The 18,256-nt window shown below is 40.9% G+C and overlaps 1 protein-coding gene across 1 annotated transcript; it reads left to right on the forward strand.

Annotated features, from left to right (window-relative positions):
- The first annotated feature begins 30 nt into the window (after nucleotides 1–30).
- Nucleotides 31–17,396, forward strand: DMRTC2 (DMRT like family C2). The gene is made up of 9 exons (XM_078380322.1): nucleotides 31–934; nucleotides 5,811–6,050; nucleotides 7,550–7,719; nucleotides 8,299–8,396; nucleotides 9,761–9,935; nucleotides 11,023–11,140; nucleotides 12,169–12,244; nucleotides 13,753–14,749; nucleotides 16,433–17,396. Exons 1-9 carry the CDS (start codon nucleotides 924–926, stop codon nucleotides 16,621–16,623), a joined length of 2,076 nt encoding a protein of 691 aa, XP_078236448.1. The 5' UTR covers nucleotides 31–923; the 3' UTR covers nucleotides 16,624–17,396.
- The last annotated feature ends 860 nt before the right edge of the window (nucleotides 17,397–18,256 follow it).

An 18,256-nucleotide genomic window follows, 5' to 3' on the forward strand; every position in this document is an offset into this window, starting at 1 on the left:
CAAGTGAAAGAATCTGCTGTTGGAGTCAAGACCGTGGGCGGGAGAGAGGGCCATCTGGACAATTCCAATTTGGTGCCTTTTCCTTGTCTAGGAACATATGTTGTGTCTCGAATGGGATTAAAGGCCAAAGGCTTCATTGCAAGCTGACCAACTAGGATGTATTTGAAAACCCTGTGAATGCCTTCACAGATTGCTGCCTTGTCATGGCGAAGGTGCTTGAGGAATTCAGAGAAGCGATGGGCTATGCCATGCAGGGACACCCAAGACGGACAGGTCATAGTGGAGAGGTCTGACTAAACACGATCCACCTGGAGCAGGAACTGGCAAGCCACTCCAGGATCTTTGCCAATAATACCCCATGAACAGAAGTTTGGTGGACAGAGTGCTTGAAGAACTCTGGATAGAGGCTCATAACATTGTACAGCCCCAGCGTGAAAACCATCCGAAAGAAAAGGAAATGCAAGAAAGCAAAGTGGCTGTCCAACGAAGCCTTAAAAATAGCAGAGAAGGGAAACAAAATGCAAGGGAGATAGGGAAAGTTACAGAAAATTGAATGCAGACTTCCAAAGAACAGCAAGGAGGGACAAGAGGGCTTTCTTAAATGAACAATGCAAAGAAATAGAGGAAAATGGTAGAAAAGGAAAAACCAGAGATCTGTTTAGGAAAAGAAGGACAGATCCTGAAGCTGAGGCTCCAATACTTTGGCCATCTCATGAGAAGAGAAGACTCCCTGGAAAAAACCCTGATGTTGGGAAAGTGTGAAGGCAAGAGGAGAAGGGGACGACCGAGGATGAGATGGTTGGACAGTATAATCGAAGCAACCAACATGAATTTGACTCAACTCCGGGAGGCAGTGGAAGACAGGAGGGCCTGGCGTGCTCTGGTCCATGGGGTCAGAAAGAGTCGGACATGACTAAACAACAATGATAGGGAGGTAGGAGATATTTAGTAAAATGTATGAATGTAATTTTATATATATGTATATAGATGTTATTAGTGTTTTTAGTGTTTTTAGTGTTTTTAATGTTTTTAATGTTTTTAGATTGATTTTTTGTCTCCTAATTTAAACAATGTACTTTACTTTTGCTGGTCAATGACAGTAATAATACATTTATTATTATTATGAAGGCTGACATAATTCAGATGGAACATGACAGCACAAAACATGACAGCTCTAACTTTACTCCTGAGCTTCTAATGGAAGTTGGAGGAACAAAGATTCAGCTGGGCGGGACGCTTGCCTCAGGCTTTATAAATAGAAACCCTTCTCACGTCATACTGCCAGACATTTTGATCTAGTTATGAAACATCTCACTTTGTTGCAGACTGTGACGAAAAGGATGTAGGTGGTGTGCTTGTGCTGGTGGTTCTTCAGAAACAAGTGCAATTCCTGTGTCCCCTGTATTTATACATACCCCAGTGGTGGTGATACTGTAGTCCTGACCAGTCCTGACACAGATAAAGTGGCAATGCTTCCTGAACATAAGAAAGGGAGTTTACAGCTGTTAACTACTAGAAGTTGCAGGCTGTAGCCAGGGTGATAAGCTGTATGCTGTGTGGATTTGGGTACTATGCAAATGATAAAAATTATTTCTAGGGGACAGGTTAGAGTCTTCAAAGAGGGATAACTGTTTTACACCCATATTACTGAAAGAAGGGTAATATATGTAGTGTTCTAAGAAATCCTTAATCTCTGTTTAGGCCCTTAGAAATACAATGAACTTGTTTACATAGTCAATTGCCATACAATGGGAAAAGGTGTGAAACATTTCATTTGCAAATGTATTTATTTATTTATTTTATTTACAATATTTTTTTGCCGCACCATTACCAGTTTTAATTACAATTACTGATGGAGGTGTAGAAAAAGTTTGTACTGCTAGTTCTTTGTCCTTTCATCTCATTTCCTCTTTTGCAGTCCACTCATTCTCCCTTTCTATACTTTCCTCAAGTATCTATCACAGATTAAGAGTCTGCAATCAGGGGCTAGAGAAGCAAATTTGAGTTCTGCCAGAGAACAAAGTGGTTTAGCCTCATGTCCCACCCTATTCATGGGCAACAGAGTGCAAATTCAGCTAACATACACTGGCACCCAAAGTAAAAAATGCTGTTTTCACCTCTTAACCCCAGCACTTTGGAAAAAACAGTAGCAAGCAAACAGACAAATAAATACTAATATTGCATTCAATTATTCCTCAGATCTGCTGTCCAAGGTAGCCCTTGCTCTGCCTAATGATAAAGCTGGCCCTTCCAGAGAGCTTTATGTGGTTTGCGAGCTCTGTATTAATGTGTACTGCCTTTGCACCACGCGCTGTACCATTATTTTTTCTGGACATAGGTTTTTGCACATTTTCTCCAGTGTTGCAGGTGACCACAGAAGCCAACCTGATGGTCTCCCTCGGAAACGGTAGATTATACAATAATAAGAAGAAGAACAAAAGATTTCTCCTTAAGCAGCCCCAAAACAGGGGGCAAATTCTTGAAACATGACACCCAGTTATTCATCACTGGCCTTCTTTTTCTCTGCCTATTGGATCTTCTGATTGCCATGATGCTTCTTCATGGACTCCATTCTGGCCGATGGGTAGCTTGCTTCGCTCATCCAGTGGAGCCTCTATTCCTGAGATAAAAAAGATCAGGGCATCAGGAAGAGTTCCTTTCTTCAAAAATGGCAGGATTTCTCCCGATTATACCTTTTCCGGACACATTGAAGCATGGCATTTCTGTTGACATTCTAGCACTGCAACTCTGCCTTCCTCCCTTCGTCTCATTTAGGGCCCCTCAGGTGTTCAAAAGCTCGACTCAGGCCTGATTTAAATAGGAGGGGACAGGGTGGCAAAAAGGATGGTACAAAACCGCCCAAGATAGGTGGGATATAAATAAAATAAATAAATAAATAAAATACCATTGGCTGCAGAAAGTATGTAACTTTTCTAGTGTTCCCTTTTATGAAAACAAAAACAAAACATTCACAACGTAAGCTGCTGTGAACACCATTTTTTTTTTGAGCAGAAGCAGCAGGATACTAAATAGGTGAATAAATTCTTTGGAAGGAGAAAAATTAGCACAGGAAAAAGAGTGGTGTTTGCACAACGCTACACAAATCTTTCCAGAAATGACCCCCATGGAATTCAGTGCAACATAGGTACTGAATTGCAGCTTAGAACAGGAAAAGGATTGCCCGTTATATCACAAAGCAAGAAAACGCTTTCGATAACTGATAAATTTGCCAGAAAGCAGGCAAGGCAAAAGTAGTTCAAGTGAGTTACCCTATGAATTATGTAATTCAGTGTGGTAATAACAGATTTTCCTGTGAACCTGATATGTTTTGCCATTTCTACTCATAATATTAGTTACGGCAAATAATGTTTATAGATGTTATAAAAATTACTGATCCCATAAGTTTGGAAAAATTTATCTTCATAATTCCATAAAAGTAGGTTTTCCTCTTTAGTGAATTGATATTGATATTCACAATCCTACACAAATCTGTTCATAATCATAGTTATTCATGGTTACTGATGAATAATATCAGTAGCGATGAATAACTATAATAATATTTTATGAATAATAAAACAGGACTGTCTAAACTGTATAATAGTGTTACAATGGGACAGTCAAGTTATTTAAACATTTACAGATGATAAGAAGAGCAGTGTAGTGGGGAAACCCTACATCATCTACTGACAGCATTGGAAGAGGTGTAATAGAATCCCAAAACTGTTTTGCGTGGCTTTTATCTTTCTAAAAGTTTATTTAAGTCTGCCCCAAACTGCCCCCGCCGCGCTATGGTACGGTCTACTCCCGATTTCCCTACACTGCTTTCCATACCCCCCCCGGGACTAATTTTCAGAGTGGTTCAGCCCAACTGTAGCTTGCTGCCTCCCTCGCCACTCTCCGCTCGTGCCCGAAGCGCTCTCGTTGCTCATTGGCTCTTTCTCACGGACAGCAGGAAAAGTGACAGTTTAGCCGGCAGGATCAAAAGGAATAGAGGCAGTGAGAGGCGGGCACGAGGAGGCCATTTTGATTGGTCAGCGAGAAAGGGAACAATAAAAGGCTACTGTGTATTGACTCCCAATCCTAGCGAAAAATGTTACGAGTGTTGTTATTGGTGGTTCGGCATCGAAGAGATAGATAATGACCGTTTGACGGGCATGAGTATTGCCTGTATATATAGGGTTCTGGTTTTTTATAATATTTCTTTTTGTCCTGCTTGTCTACAAGGGAAGGAATATTTGACAGTTTAAAAAGTAAACGATAATATATTATTGCCTCATAATCTGTGAGAGTGGCTTTAGTAACATCCAGAAAAGACCATAAATCTGCATTCCCTCACATTATTTTTGTTATATTCTTGAAGGATTACTGTGGTCAAGAAAGCAACGGGTTCAGTCCACTATAACAATCTCAGTGTTTCTTTTTTTTAAAAAGGAAAAGCGGGGGAAGGATAGAAAAATTTAAAAATAAAATAAAATGATGGTATCACACAAGCAGGATTAGTATTGCAGTGACACTGCCATAGTAACCTGATGCACAGTTTTTTCCTCAAAACAAGAGGGCTTTGTATTCTGGTTTTATACACCTAATGCTGGGATATACCATCACATAAACACTGTACATATGCCTTTCCAACTGCCATTCCTTGTGGCAGCATGTCGCCTGATGCCAACCTGCCTTAAGGGAGTAACAATCATCTACATCAGTTCTCCAATAAATGTTCTCAGACATGTCCAAATACTAACGCCCTAAATCATGCAATGTAGACCGTTGTCAACATTTTAAAAACTAGTAGATGAGTTTATGAATGGGACTACAACGGAATTTAAAATCTGTACAATTTTTATTAAGCTGCCAGCATCTATTGGCTTTTTCATGATGAGTCACTGATCACTGCAATGTAAACCTAATCCAAGATTCTGGTTTTATTAATATGTACATATGTTGCAGCAGCAACAACAAAAGATACTACTGCAATCCCTTGCAAGTATCTATTCCTTACATCTCCTAAAATGGGATATCCAGAAACATCTGGATTTTACAATCACTGGAGAAGGCCTTTCCATGACATAGTTATTGTCCCAACAGACTTTAGATAGGACATCATTTTTCCACCTGGAATTTTTCACCTTGATTGCAAGTCCAAATATACATCTGTGGAACTGAATTGATTGGAAGGGTGTGATTTGAATGACTGAAACGTGTTTGTGTCAAACACTTCAGTTGAGCTTTGGGAATTAATTTAAATGTCTATACTGAGGCCAAAATGCCAAAGGCAATTACGCCTCTGGCCTCACACAATTATTTGTTTCTATCACACAGTTGTTTAGATCCCGCTGCATAATTTTGCTCCACCATTTGTATGCAGCCATTTGAAACAGGAATGACGCAGATTTCAAGGGTGTGTCCATACAGCTGGCTAGCTTTAAAGTTTGATTTTTAAACTAGCTGGCCAGTCAAAATCAACAATCAGGAGGAAAAAGAAGCTTTGATAAAACACAAGAGGATTGCAAGTGGAAAACAACATTGTTTCGATCTTGTAATGTTCTGTGAATGGCAGGGCAATTCTACTGTATAATGAAAACCTTGTCTGAAAGCACATCAAATCTGGAAAAATAAGAAACTTTTTAGGTGCATGGTGGGACTAAGCCTACATTTGATGTGCCAGAGTAAACAGCGTGATAACACTGAGATAAGTCTCTATCTTTCCAAACATCTCTGTTCAATATCTAGTTATCATGGGAAGTGGCTCTGCTTGGACTGAGGAAGATGTGATCCCTTCCTTAAGACAAACTCTTTTTCTTCCCTTCCAGGTCATGCATCATGGAGGATAATGAGAGCAATGAAATTACAGCTGCACCAAGCACTCAGCACTGTCCCTCAGATTCCACCACAGATGACAGTAGCAACCAAGAAGATTACGCCTTCCCCGTGTTTGTACGCTCTCCGACTTGTGCCCGCTGCCGCAATCATGGCATCGAGGTCCCACTGAAAGGCCACAAAAACAGTTGCCAGTTCCAGGGCTGCCAGTGTGCGAAATGTATCCTTATTCTGTACGTTGGGAGGGAAAGCCATTTAAAAAAATTGTCTTTTAATGATGTAAACCACGGTTGTATCCTCATTGTTTTCAGCTTTAAATATTGTCTTTCACCATTGTAAGCCACCCTTGGGTCCTTTTCAAGGAGAAAGGAAGAAAATAAATAAATAAACGAGTAAATAAATAAATAAATGGTGGGTCCTCCTGGTGCTGATGGTGTTGGTTGGGAGATGTATTGCAGGTAACATTGCATGGGTTATCAGTCGTTGTTGTTTAGTCATTTAGTCGTGTCTGACTCTTCGTGACCCCATGGACCAGAGCACACCAGGCCCTCCTGTCTTCCGCTGCCTCCCAGAGTTGATTCAGATTCATGTTGGTCGCTTCAATGACCCTGTCCAACCATCTCGTCCTCTGTCGTCCCCTTCTCCTCTTGCCTTCACACTTTCCCAGCATCAGGGTCTTTTCCAGGGAGTCTTCTCTTCTCATGAGATGGCCAAAGTACTGGAGCCTCAGCTTCAGGATCTGTCCTTCCAGTGAGCACTCAGGGTTGGTTTCCTTTAGAATTGATAGGTTTGTTCTCCTTGCAGTCCAGGGGACTCTCAAGAGTTATCAGTAGGTGGCACTAGTCCTCCATGAATAAGAGTTTTCTATTAGTCTAAATGACGGGACGCAGTGGAAGACAGGACGGCTGGCATGCTCTGATCCATGGGGTCATGAAGAGTCGGACAGGACTTAACAACTAAACAACAAACAACAACAAATTAGTCTAAAGGATTACATGTATGTATGTATGTATGTATGTATGTATGTATGTATGTATGTATGTATGTATGTATGTATGTATGTATGTATGTATGTATGTATGTATGTATGTATGTATGTATGTATGTATGTATGTATGTATGTATGTATGTATGCATGTATGTATGTATGTATGTATGTAAAATATTTTTACCCCGTCTTTCTCCTTAAAAAAGGAAACAAGGTGGCTAACATCATTAAAAGACAATATTTAAGGCTAAAAACAATAAGTATCCAAATACTAAAAAGGATCAAACAAATGCTGTTCTGAGAAATGGTAAACAAAAGCAAAACTAAAAACACATTCAAAGCAGTAAGGCATAACAATCCATTTAAAAATCCCACTCAAGCATCAACATTTGAGTTTTGGATTTTGCTTGGGGTATACTAACTCCAAGCTCCTTAATAACAAAGATGAAGGTATGTATGTCATCATGTTTTTCTTTCTAAAGAATCCCTCCTAGGCAACAAGCAAGACATTTTATAGCCACAATTTTAACTGGCTGCAATTTTAACTGGAGAATCAGCAAGTTTCTGACCGCATAACATGTAGCTGAGTAACGAAAAAGGGGTGAAGCAGTTTTTGAGAGGGATGAGTCTGGGTGAGAACAGGGGTTGAGAATCCTTGCTAATGGTACATTTATATTTGTTTCCTCTGTTTTTCTCTCTCTCTTTCTTTTAAAAAATTATTATTTTAATTGGTTCTTTCTCCAGACAGAGACGCCGTGTCATGGCTGCACAGGTAGCCCTACGCAGAAAGCAAGAGATGGAGCTGAGGAAACAGCTGGCCAGTGCTTCGCTGAGATTTCCGGACAGCTGCTCGGGAAACTCCCTCGATTTCGACAAACCACTGAAAGGGTACAAGCTATGCAGAGGAGGAACGGGTAAGCTTCTGAGAGAATTCTGTTGAATTGAAGCAATGGTATATGAAATGTTAATTTAAAAACTTAGCAATGGGCTGCCTATCTCATCAGTCTGAATTGGCTTCCAGCTCTCAGTATGTTTAGAAGTACAGCCCATGGCATTAATAGACTACATCCTCTTACCAATTTGAAGCAGTGGCTCCCAACCTTTTTCGAGTCACAACCCCATTTTATAATATCCAAGTAACCTGTGACCCGCACCATCACTTTGCATGAAAAAGCCATTGTCGAGGTGCCCAGACGTGGCAGTGCCTTCAAGGATGGCACTGCCACGTCTGGGCACCATGATGTGCTCACCCTCCTACATCTCCTGCCACCACACACTTCAAAACTGTGGCAAGAACCAGGCTGGAGGAGGTTCAAGTTAGGCAGAAGAGAAGGCAAAGGAGTTTAAAGGTGGGTCAAGTGATACCCAGGGAGGCAGCATCACCTTCGCGCAGAGAGGATCCCCCGTGGAAACTGGCACAAAACATTCCTTGTACCTGCTGCAGAAACTACAGCTACTGATGACTCACAGGCCTCTCTTCTTTTATTGTACAGAAAAGAAGGAGAATGAAGAACCCTTGAAAGATCCAGAGGATGGGTTCAGGGGGGTCTCAGGACTCCTTCGAAGACAAAGGCGGAGAGCCACAAGAAAGGTGACAATCCTGGACTCGTGTTCGAGGAGTCATCTTAACAATGCGTTGTGACATTTCTAGCCTCTATTTTACCCTTGAAAATACATGTTTTCCAAAGCAAAGTCAGTTCAATAGTAAGACAACCGTTAAAGAAAAATAGATACAAAATGGGTAATAAATGAGAGTAGTTGTCTCTGAATGGGGAAAGCCAACATCCTATCCCTTTACAACGTCCCTGTATCTTTAATACTGAAAAATGAGTATGGCATTGCATACAAATCTTGTTTGTATGGAATACGGAACCCTTATAATTAGGCCTAGATCCTAGATTCAGTCTCCATCATATAATCTTCACAGCCTTCAGCAGAAAAGGGGAATCAATTTAGCTGCTTGTTCCTCCTTGGCCTAACAGGAAACCGAGCCTAACTTGTGATAACTCCATTTGAGCTTCCTGCCCCCTTCCTCTCAGAATTTAGGAGAAAGGACTGTATCAGTGGCTGTAAGCCTATCAGCAGCTATTAGGAATTTCCAAAGATCTTATAAATATTTCTGAAAGTCTCTTTGTTACAAAGGATCATTGAAATTGTAAATAAAAGATAGAATTTGGCACGGATACTAATGAGTTCCCAACTTTAAAAACTGGGCAGGTTATATCTTGAAGTCAGTTTACCCAGAGCCCCTTCCGTTTGTTTACTTGTCCTAAAAGTTTTCCAAAATGGTAAGGGCTAGAAACTTGAGATTCAACATGAATGCTACTGATTTCCTATCATAGAGCCCACACGCGCCCAGTATATGCTCAACTATTCATGCACCCATGATGCTGTTTCTGTGTCCCAATGTCCACATAACACAGATCTGAAACTGGTGCCAACTAAGTGGGACAAAAAAGGGTTTTTTAATGTGCTTTTCAGGGTAGGGGATTATATGACCTCTGGGTGCTGGTGTCTTTTTGCTCTGATTTGTTTCAGTGTACAGACTGCTTGTATGAACCCTAGTACTTTATACTGTAGTTCTATTCTGATCCACACATTTTGTGGGTGTGCATCACTAGAGGATATTTCTTTTTGGGCGTGTTTCTACTCTGAAATTTTCAGCCCTCTGCATCCTGATGCCATGGGGATATCAGGTGTTTCTGCCAGCAGCTTTTTAATTTAATTTTAATTTTAGAATATTATCACTTTTGCACTAAATACAAGAAGACTGCGAAAAGAAAACATTCCGTATTCATAGATTTCCCCCAGCACAAGCATTCTCTGGCTGTAGTAGAAACAAATCATTTGGTTATTTTTTTGTGACATAAAAATATAGCATTGCATCTGATGTTTGTTTGCATTATTCTGGTTACAATGTTTCTTTTAAAATATATATACTGCATTGATTTTTAGGAAAGCTCCTGGCTGCCTCTGTCTCACTGCTCTAAGGTGACAGAGCCACCCTGGACCTGTGGAGTACCTCAACCAGCCCATCCTGCTTGGTTCCCACCACCACTTCCTATGCCCCCGGCATCTTTTTGTCCATTCTTGCCACAAGAACATTCCTATCAGATTCCAGGAACAAGAGGTCGGTAACCTGTTTCTCTATTAATATTGCTTATTTATTTATATGGCTTAAGATTTCAGACTTGTACCTAGAAAGACTAGTGATCAACTTGAAACTCTATCTGAATACATTGGGTGGTTTTCTAAAATACATGCTATTTCTTTCCATTTTCCATCAGTAACTGGCCAAGTCATTTAACAGGACTATTAGGAAAAACAAAAATATTATTGCAAAGTACTTTGCATCATTATAAGGTATCCAAAATTACAATACAAATGCAGGAACAGGTGATACCTTTGTTGGACCACCAAAGGAATAAAATAAAACAAAAAACAGTGAGCTTTCAATAATAATGCATTTTCTTCAGGCTCTGTGCCAAGTTCTTGTGAGTGCTTCTTGGTACTCAGTCTGAAAAAGATGCATTATTATAGAAAGCTTGCTTTTTGTTGTTTTTTGTTTTATTGCTTATGTGATCCAATAAAGCAGTGGTCCCCAACCTTGGGCCTCCAGATGTTCTTGGACTTCAACTCCCAGAAATCCTGGTGAGCAGAGGCGGTCGTGAAGGCTTCTGGGAGTTGTAGTCCAAGAACATCTGGAGGCCCAAGGTTGGGGACCACTGCAATAAAGGTATCGCCTGGTGCTGCATTTGTATTGTTCTGGGGATCACATGACCTTTTCCTATTTTTCCAGAAAAATTACAATGTCATTCAAACCTAGTCGGTTGATGAATGCTTTGAGTTCTCTTAGAAATGGTTTGACTTTAGAAAAGGAGGTTTATTCAGTATGAGACCCATCCTGGAAACATGTTGTAAACTGCCTATTTTATAGCTATAACTAATTAATGTTATGCATTTTAGTTGTATGTCACTTATGCAAATGCAATGGTTATTAAGGATGCTCTACTGCACGTATTAGTCATAGTTGTGTTGTATAATAGAAAAAATGTGCAGGAATTGAATAGAATCCATTTAGACCTGAGCACTTCTAAAACTAGCCCTGAAGAGATGCTACCCCAGAATTATTGTCCAGAATCTTATACTGTAACCACCTTGTAGGCCTCCGTGCTGCTCCAGATCTGATTGCAACAGCTTGTTTCCTTTTCCTGCAGGTTTTGATGGCAGTGATGCTTTATACATGTCAGACAGTTATATGGCTGCACCAGGACACATGTATCACCAGACCACTGGTACCTCTTGGCACCTACCAACCCCTGCTGACTTGCCCAGGTACAAGGGTCATCTCTGGCCCACCTGCCTAGGGAATATTTAAAGCTACATGAAAGAGTGGATTGAGACAAGGAGCTTTTAAAATACTGTAGGAATGTTTAGATTAACATGTACTGTAAACTAGATTAACCTGGATCAGTAGAAGTAGTCCCATAGATACAATAAATAAATTTTCATGAAAATATGATGCTATCACACTTCAGAAAACAAAACCCTAGAATTTTTTGTTAAAAAATAAAATTTGATGCTATCTTGTTATCAGTTTGCAATACAAAATAGGTTTTGCTATAGAAATGTATTGGATGCCCCTTAGATGAGGTGATTTATCAACTTCTCTTTATCAAAACGAATGCTTTAGCTTTGGAGGTACCCAGAATTCGTCACCTGAAAGAACCCAGTGTGAGCACAGAGATACAGATATGAACAAGATATAGATGAAATAACAAAAGAATAACTTTCTAAAGGATAGTTTTAGAAGAGGTAGCCGTGTTAGTCTGTGCTAGCATGTCAGGACAAAAGAAGACAAAATTGAAAATAAAGGAGACAATATCTTTGTGACACCTTAAAGACTAACTGCTATATTTTAATGTGAGCTTTCGTGAACAAGTTCACTTCTTGAAGGATAATTAACAGAATAAAAGGGAAGTAAATGCCATTATTCATTATTAAGAATGCTATACTTGTTCTTTGAACAATAGTTCCATGTAATTCCAGCTCCTGTATGCTTAAGAACAGAAAGTGCCCCAGAGGAAGTTACTCCCTATTTAATTGTGTGTCATTTATTCTATGATATCAGTAGCGCAACAGCTGTCTGTACTAACAAACATTTATTGCAAACAACACATCGTGGGTGGAATTGTAAAGTGAGTCTCGGAGAATGGCGGTGGCAGTGGCCCCTTCTCCCCCTCAGCAGCCTGTGGTTTAGCCAGGACAGAAGGTGAGTGGGAGACAAACAGCCACCGAGGAACTTTATAAACAAGTGTGACATATGCTCTCTCTGTTTTCTGCTTTTTCTGCTGCTGCTCTAGCCGCGTGGCTCTGAACCCCCTGAGTGGCAACATGGATCTGAACAAACGTCCAAAAGCTGCACCATTGGGAGGCCAGGTATCTGGGTCTTTCTCTTTACACAGAATTAGCCCATGAACTGAAATTGCTTTCCTGCTTCCTTCTCCAAAGAATGGAATACCCATTTCCATGACAGTGTAAGAAGGTAGTGGCTATCAATTCTGGGAGTATACAATCCTCCATGTGTGCTTAGAAAGAGAGCGAAAACACACACAGAAATGTGACGAGGATTTTCTCTTGGTTGCCACCATTTCTAGTGGGCAGTCCCAGTCGCAATAGCTTGTCATAGAAAAATGGAGAATATCAGTGGTGCTTTGGATTTAATAAAAACTACACTGATGCTTTCCATAGAAGCATCTCATGACTTATTCAATAAGTGGTTGTTCCACCCACAGATAGAAACAACCAAACATGCCCTGTTGTGGTGTACATATTATAAGGACGTACAGTATGTCCTTATAATATGTCCTTGTTTCCCCTTTGACTGGCCGATTTCCCGGCTGTACAGAGCAACAATGTATGCATGTGCTGCTGTCTCAGTCCAATCCTATTTTGTTTGTTTGTTTGTTTATATCCCACCTATCTAGTCAATTATGACCACTCTAGGCGGCTTACATCATAAAATACATGAATACATGTATATATATATAAGAGAATTATTGTTTACACATAGTGTTGCCAAATTCTTTACTTATGCTAGGGGCATTAGAAAAAGGATCCTAAAAGTGGGTGGGCTTCTGTAGTCAGAGCATGGTCTGCTATACATTTCGGAATTGCTTCAGGGGAGATGTTTTGACACTGTTGTTGTCTACCCCAGAACCGACAATTGCTTTGCGTTTGATCCCAATATTTTGGTATATTTATATATTTTTGGATGTTTTATTTGTGGCTGGTCTTTTGACCGTAATAAAGTTTTGTCTATCTGCCATCCACATCTTCCCTGCCTGATCCCTATATGCTCTTTGGCAAAAACATTTCATTTTTGAAGTGCCATAACCCCATCTGGAAGTGATGTACTTCTGACAAAAAATACATCATCTCCCCATATGACATAAAAGTCCTTTTCTTCCTTGGTAGCTCATTAAACTCCTAGAATGGGCAAACCTGGGAGCAGGAAAGTTAGGGGACTTTCATTTGAGTCATTAAAGTATAGAGCTGTCATTTGATATGGGCAAACTGATTAAGTGATTGGTTCCTGGTCAGCATTTCACTCTTTGAAAGCAGCTGGCATTACATCTCCATCCCACTCAAAGTCACATCTGTTGAAAGATCCAGCATGGCAAGATCTCAACTAGCAAATCAAACTGGGGCTAGACTCAACTGGTGGGTCTTAGTATAAGCCTGCAGTCCTTATGTATTTGTTTCCAAGGCATTCAGCACTGTTACATTAGGATAAGAGAATATGATACAGCACTTACCCAGTAAGTCATAAAGAATGCTAAGCATCCCAGTTCCTAGTTGGTACAATCTGTTATGTGGTGTTTGTTATGCCTCTTAATTTTTGTTTTATGAGTCACAAGGTTAACTGTCTCTTCCCTGTCTTTCAGCCAACCTCCTCTGCCCACGTTTCAGTCTGGCCCACCAGGGGATTTATCGTCTCACCTCTTTCCGAACAACAGCTCCAGAAAGAGGCTGCCGAAGCCCTCATGGTGCTGAGAAATGCCTCCCAGCCAGGGTCCCTTCTTGCCACCTCAGGGGTCCTGAGCCCAGCCAGCTCTGCACCCGCCCTGATGGCCTCGGCAGCCTTCTCCCATCCCTCAGAAGCAGCTCACCGCCCTGGGATGTCCCCTCCTCCCCAACAGCATCCTTCGTACTTCATGCCTTCATATGGCATGCATGCTGTCAAGGCCTCCCGGGACCTAGCTTTGAAAGGAAGTTATGTCCCTCCAGAACCTGTTGGTGTGAGCGGAGAACCGGGGCTCCTCCTACCGTTACTCCATGGCAGCAGTCTTCCCCAGCAGTACAAAAATGTCCGCCTGTTCTCAGTTACGCCGTCCCGGAGCCCCCAGATTGCCACTTCCGTAATGGTCTCTAGTATCCAAACCGTCAGACCTAGCTGCAGAGGATCTTCCGGTGTCAGCCACCACCATTTTGGTCCAGGCTTGGCAGCCTATCAGACTTCATCAGGCTCCATGCCAAAGAATCTATGCATGCCACAAACTATAGATGCTGGTTGGATTTCAGAGACCAATGTTGAGGTCCTTGCTCCACCCGGCTCATCTTATGCTAGCCCTCAACTGCTGCCCTTCTGTGCCCCACCAATGGATGTCACTGTCAGGCATGTGCCCGTACAAAAGGTCATTCCGTGCAGCCCCGTCGGGATGGAACTGCACATGCTCCCTAGGTTGTCCCTGCTGAATCCCAGCCCCTACCTTATAGCTCAGCAAGCTTTCCCAGACCCCGTGTTTCTCGCAGGGCACAAATCACAGCATTGCCATCAGCAACAGCACAGCCAAGATGGAAGGAATTTTAGTAAGGAGGAGGAAGGAGGAGAGAAGGAGCATGGGAGCAGCCTCAATGTGCCCGGGAGCAAGGATCCAGAAGGTAAACTAGACTGCAAGCAGTGAAAGAACGTTAGTTATTTTTAAGCACCCATTGTTCCAAAGATTAATTTTGTGGCCTGTGTCTAGAAAGGGATTACAGATAGGTTGCATTTTGTCTCTCATACACACATAACAAGTTTAAAGAACTGAGATAGGTAACTGATACTGTACTGGTGTTTTCATTATTGATGTCTCATCTATAGAGCAAAGTTACTGGTAACCTTTGCTAGGCACCATCTTTACAGCCTTTTACTGCTGTCTGAAGGCCTTTTTATTAACCCAGGCCCTTTCAATAATGTGTGTCTCATAATCTGGAACAGGCAACTGCAAATACTCATTTTAATTGTGTTTTAAACTTTAAAAGTTTTTATTGTTCATATAGTATGTTTTGATGTGGAGCTTGGAAATATTATTTTTGGACTGCAGTTCCCAGAATCCTCCGCCTTCCTCTTTTATTGCCATGCTCTCCCTGGGGATGCTGGGAGCTCTGTTTCAAAAAAGTGATGTTTCAAAGAGTTGAATTAATGTTGCATTTGTTTTATTTGCTGCTCGGACAGTTTAAGGGTTGGCAAATAGATAAATACAGAGTGAGCCAATTAAATGGACTGGGTAGGCTCAGGAAAAATATTATAGCAACAGAGTTGATAAACATTTAAAACAGTGGTTAGAAAAATGTATGCAAGTGCATGAATCTGTTAGGGGCGATAATGATGTTGGCTTACTTCTCAAGGATTATAGGACTACTATATGCAAATATATGCACTTGAGCTCTTAGGAGAAAGCTCCATGTACACAAGAAGTCTTCAAGGCTTTGGAAACGTCACTCCGTGAAGCAGCCCTGCAATCTGTAGCAGTTCAAATGTTTTGAGATTTTCATAAAATATTAACCCTGGTTAGAGACAGACATCAGGTATAAAGGGTAATTTTTGTTCAATTTAAGAACCTTGTTCTTAAAATCATTCTGAACCTCTCTCTGTTGAGGCATTCCTGAGTTAGCAAAATCAACAGAATATGACTGAATTTTTTTTAAAAAAGCAGGTCAAGTCTTCCTAGTCATCAATTTAATTTCAGTGATTGGGGAGGGAACGGACTTTGTACTGGTGCTTTGTCCTAAACTGCCCTACTTGACAGTGTCCGTGCCTCTGGAGAGGCAAGTTCTCTGAGTATCTTAACTCAGCTTTCTTAGAATCATTTGCTTAAACATCTCCATTTCTGTTATCTGAGGGTCTTAGAGGAAGGTCATGCAGGTTCACTCCTCCTGAGCCAGACTGCAATTTTCAAAGTGCCTTTTATTGCTTCTTAGTCACAATGAAGTCAATTTGAGGATCATAGGATTTGAGGATCATAGTTACGGTGAACTACAGACTACCTGATGAAGAACTGGGATGTCTGGGAGAAATAATCCAGAAAGGCTTGCTGCTCAGAAGCACTCCTGTGGCGTGCCATTGTAATATTTATAATGGCCCTAAGTTACCTGGGTTCACTTCAGATCAGGCAGAAGGCAGTGCAATTCCAGTGATGCCTTCTTCTGGTTGACCTGGTGAACTTAGAGCAACCACATGGTATTTACAAATGCTACTCTGCTGGAGGCCTGTCTGAACGGCTGTCACACAAGAACGGTGTGGCTGTTATGTGGGTACAGATAGAGGAGAGAAGTCTAACATAGTTTCTCTGTTCTGTTTAGATTCTGCTGAAGGAGCACCCGACTTCCTTCCATCCAAACAAATATGCAGCCCGCCTGACCAGCAAACCTCCCCAAGTCTACAGCATCCAAACCACCCCCACCAAGCCAATACCTCCCCTTGCGTTTCTCTCAGCATTGGTCAGATGGGCTCCATCTCCTGCCCCAGCTTGACTCCCGAGAGTGGGAGGTAAGGGAGTTCTGTTAGAGAAGATACTGAAGATCCTTCCTTCTGGCCAAGGAACTTTCAAAAATGACCTAAGACCAGGGACACAACCTTTGCATTCTTTCCTTCTCGTCCATTGCGAGGTTATTGCAGCAGCTGTTGGCTTTCTTGTGGCAACACTTAACACATTCACTTCATTTCTAACTTGTTCCGTTCCAGACAAGAGGCAGAGTTTGTGAGAGAGATTTGAGCAAATGTTACGTTTTAAATAGCATGGTGTTAGTTTTTAACATATAGATTAAAAAGTTTTGTTGCTTCTTTAAAAAAATAGGATATTGAGATATGTTTACACCACTTTTAAATAAATAAATCATACTGAAATAATTCATGAATAAGAGATGGGTTTTAGGTCCCATGAAGAATTTGAATCCATTTCCAAAGAGATTTGTGCTATTGATTTCATGACTCAGGGAGAAAAAAATGTATTTCATTCTCTGCACCACTGTTGGCTGCCAATAAAATGTTAAGAAGAACAGCAGTAGTCTGTTTGGGTTTTTATCCCAAGGCTGCATGTTTGAATGATGTGAAGAAACAAATGTTCATTTTGCGCTAAGTTGCTACTTAGCGCAACTTCAGGAAGGACTCATGGGTGTATGTGTTTATAATAAACAAGACAAGCCTAGATACTAACACAATCCACATGGATCGTTGTAGAAGATGCAGCCATGTTAGTCTGTGTAAGCATTATAGGAAAAAACAAAACAATTTCTAAAAAGTTGAACAGATAAAAAAAAACAAAAATGCAATGTAACCTTAAAGACTAGCTGTTACATTTAATGTGAGCTTTCGTGGACTTCGTCAGACATAATAAAAGAGAAAGATAACATGGCATTGATACATGGCATCAAAATACAGAGATTGTGGTTGGCTGGGAAGAAAGTCAATGGGTGTTTAACAGTGAGGTGATAGCCTCTTTGATATACAGGTGTATTCCACTGAAGCTTGTGCTATGCAGTTTTTCCTCTTTATTGTAAAATTCTTTTACAAACACTTCACCACCACAAGTGATGCAAACATCATTATAGGTGATGTCTGAGAAATCTAGGTTCTGCAATATGCAATAAATGCTTTACACGTGATCATAGAAATCTGTCTTAATCCCCACCTTGCCAAACATCTGGCAGATGAAAAATCTTGCTGGGCTATTACTCAGGACCCATTTAACATAAGAGTTGTTCTGCAGAACTGGATCATATTGCAGTCTCTCCTGAAATTGGACTACTGTTTCCTACCTTCAGCCCCAATACAAGAGAGGAGAGGGATGAACAAGCTGAAAAGCAGGACCCTCCTGTTCTTTTAAGCTCTTCTTTGAAAAGCTTTCATTGTCCACTTCATAAACTAATGCATCCCACACCAGAGAATACCATAAGGAGGTATTGTGAAAAAATCTCAGTCAAACTACTCTGGGCAATTTGGAGAGCACCCCACCCTCATTCTAATTCAGAGGTTAATCAACCCTGTAACAATTCAACTAGACACATAACAGTATTCTATTTAATAAGCATCAACAACTTCCACACTCCCATATCCAAGCCAGTCAAGTGGAACACAGCTCCTTAAATAAATACTGAGAGAACAAGAAGGTTGAGCAGATCAGGCCT

The sequence above is a fragment of the Pogona vitticeps genome, chromosome 9, assembly GCF_051106095.1.
Source record: "Pogona vitticeps strain Pit_001003342236 chromosome 9, PviZW2.1, whole genome shotgun sequence".
NCBI classification, from domain to species: domain Eukaryota; kingdom Metazoa; phylum Chordata; class Lepidosauria; order Squamata; family Agamidae; genus Pogona; species Pogona vitticeps.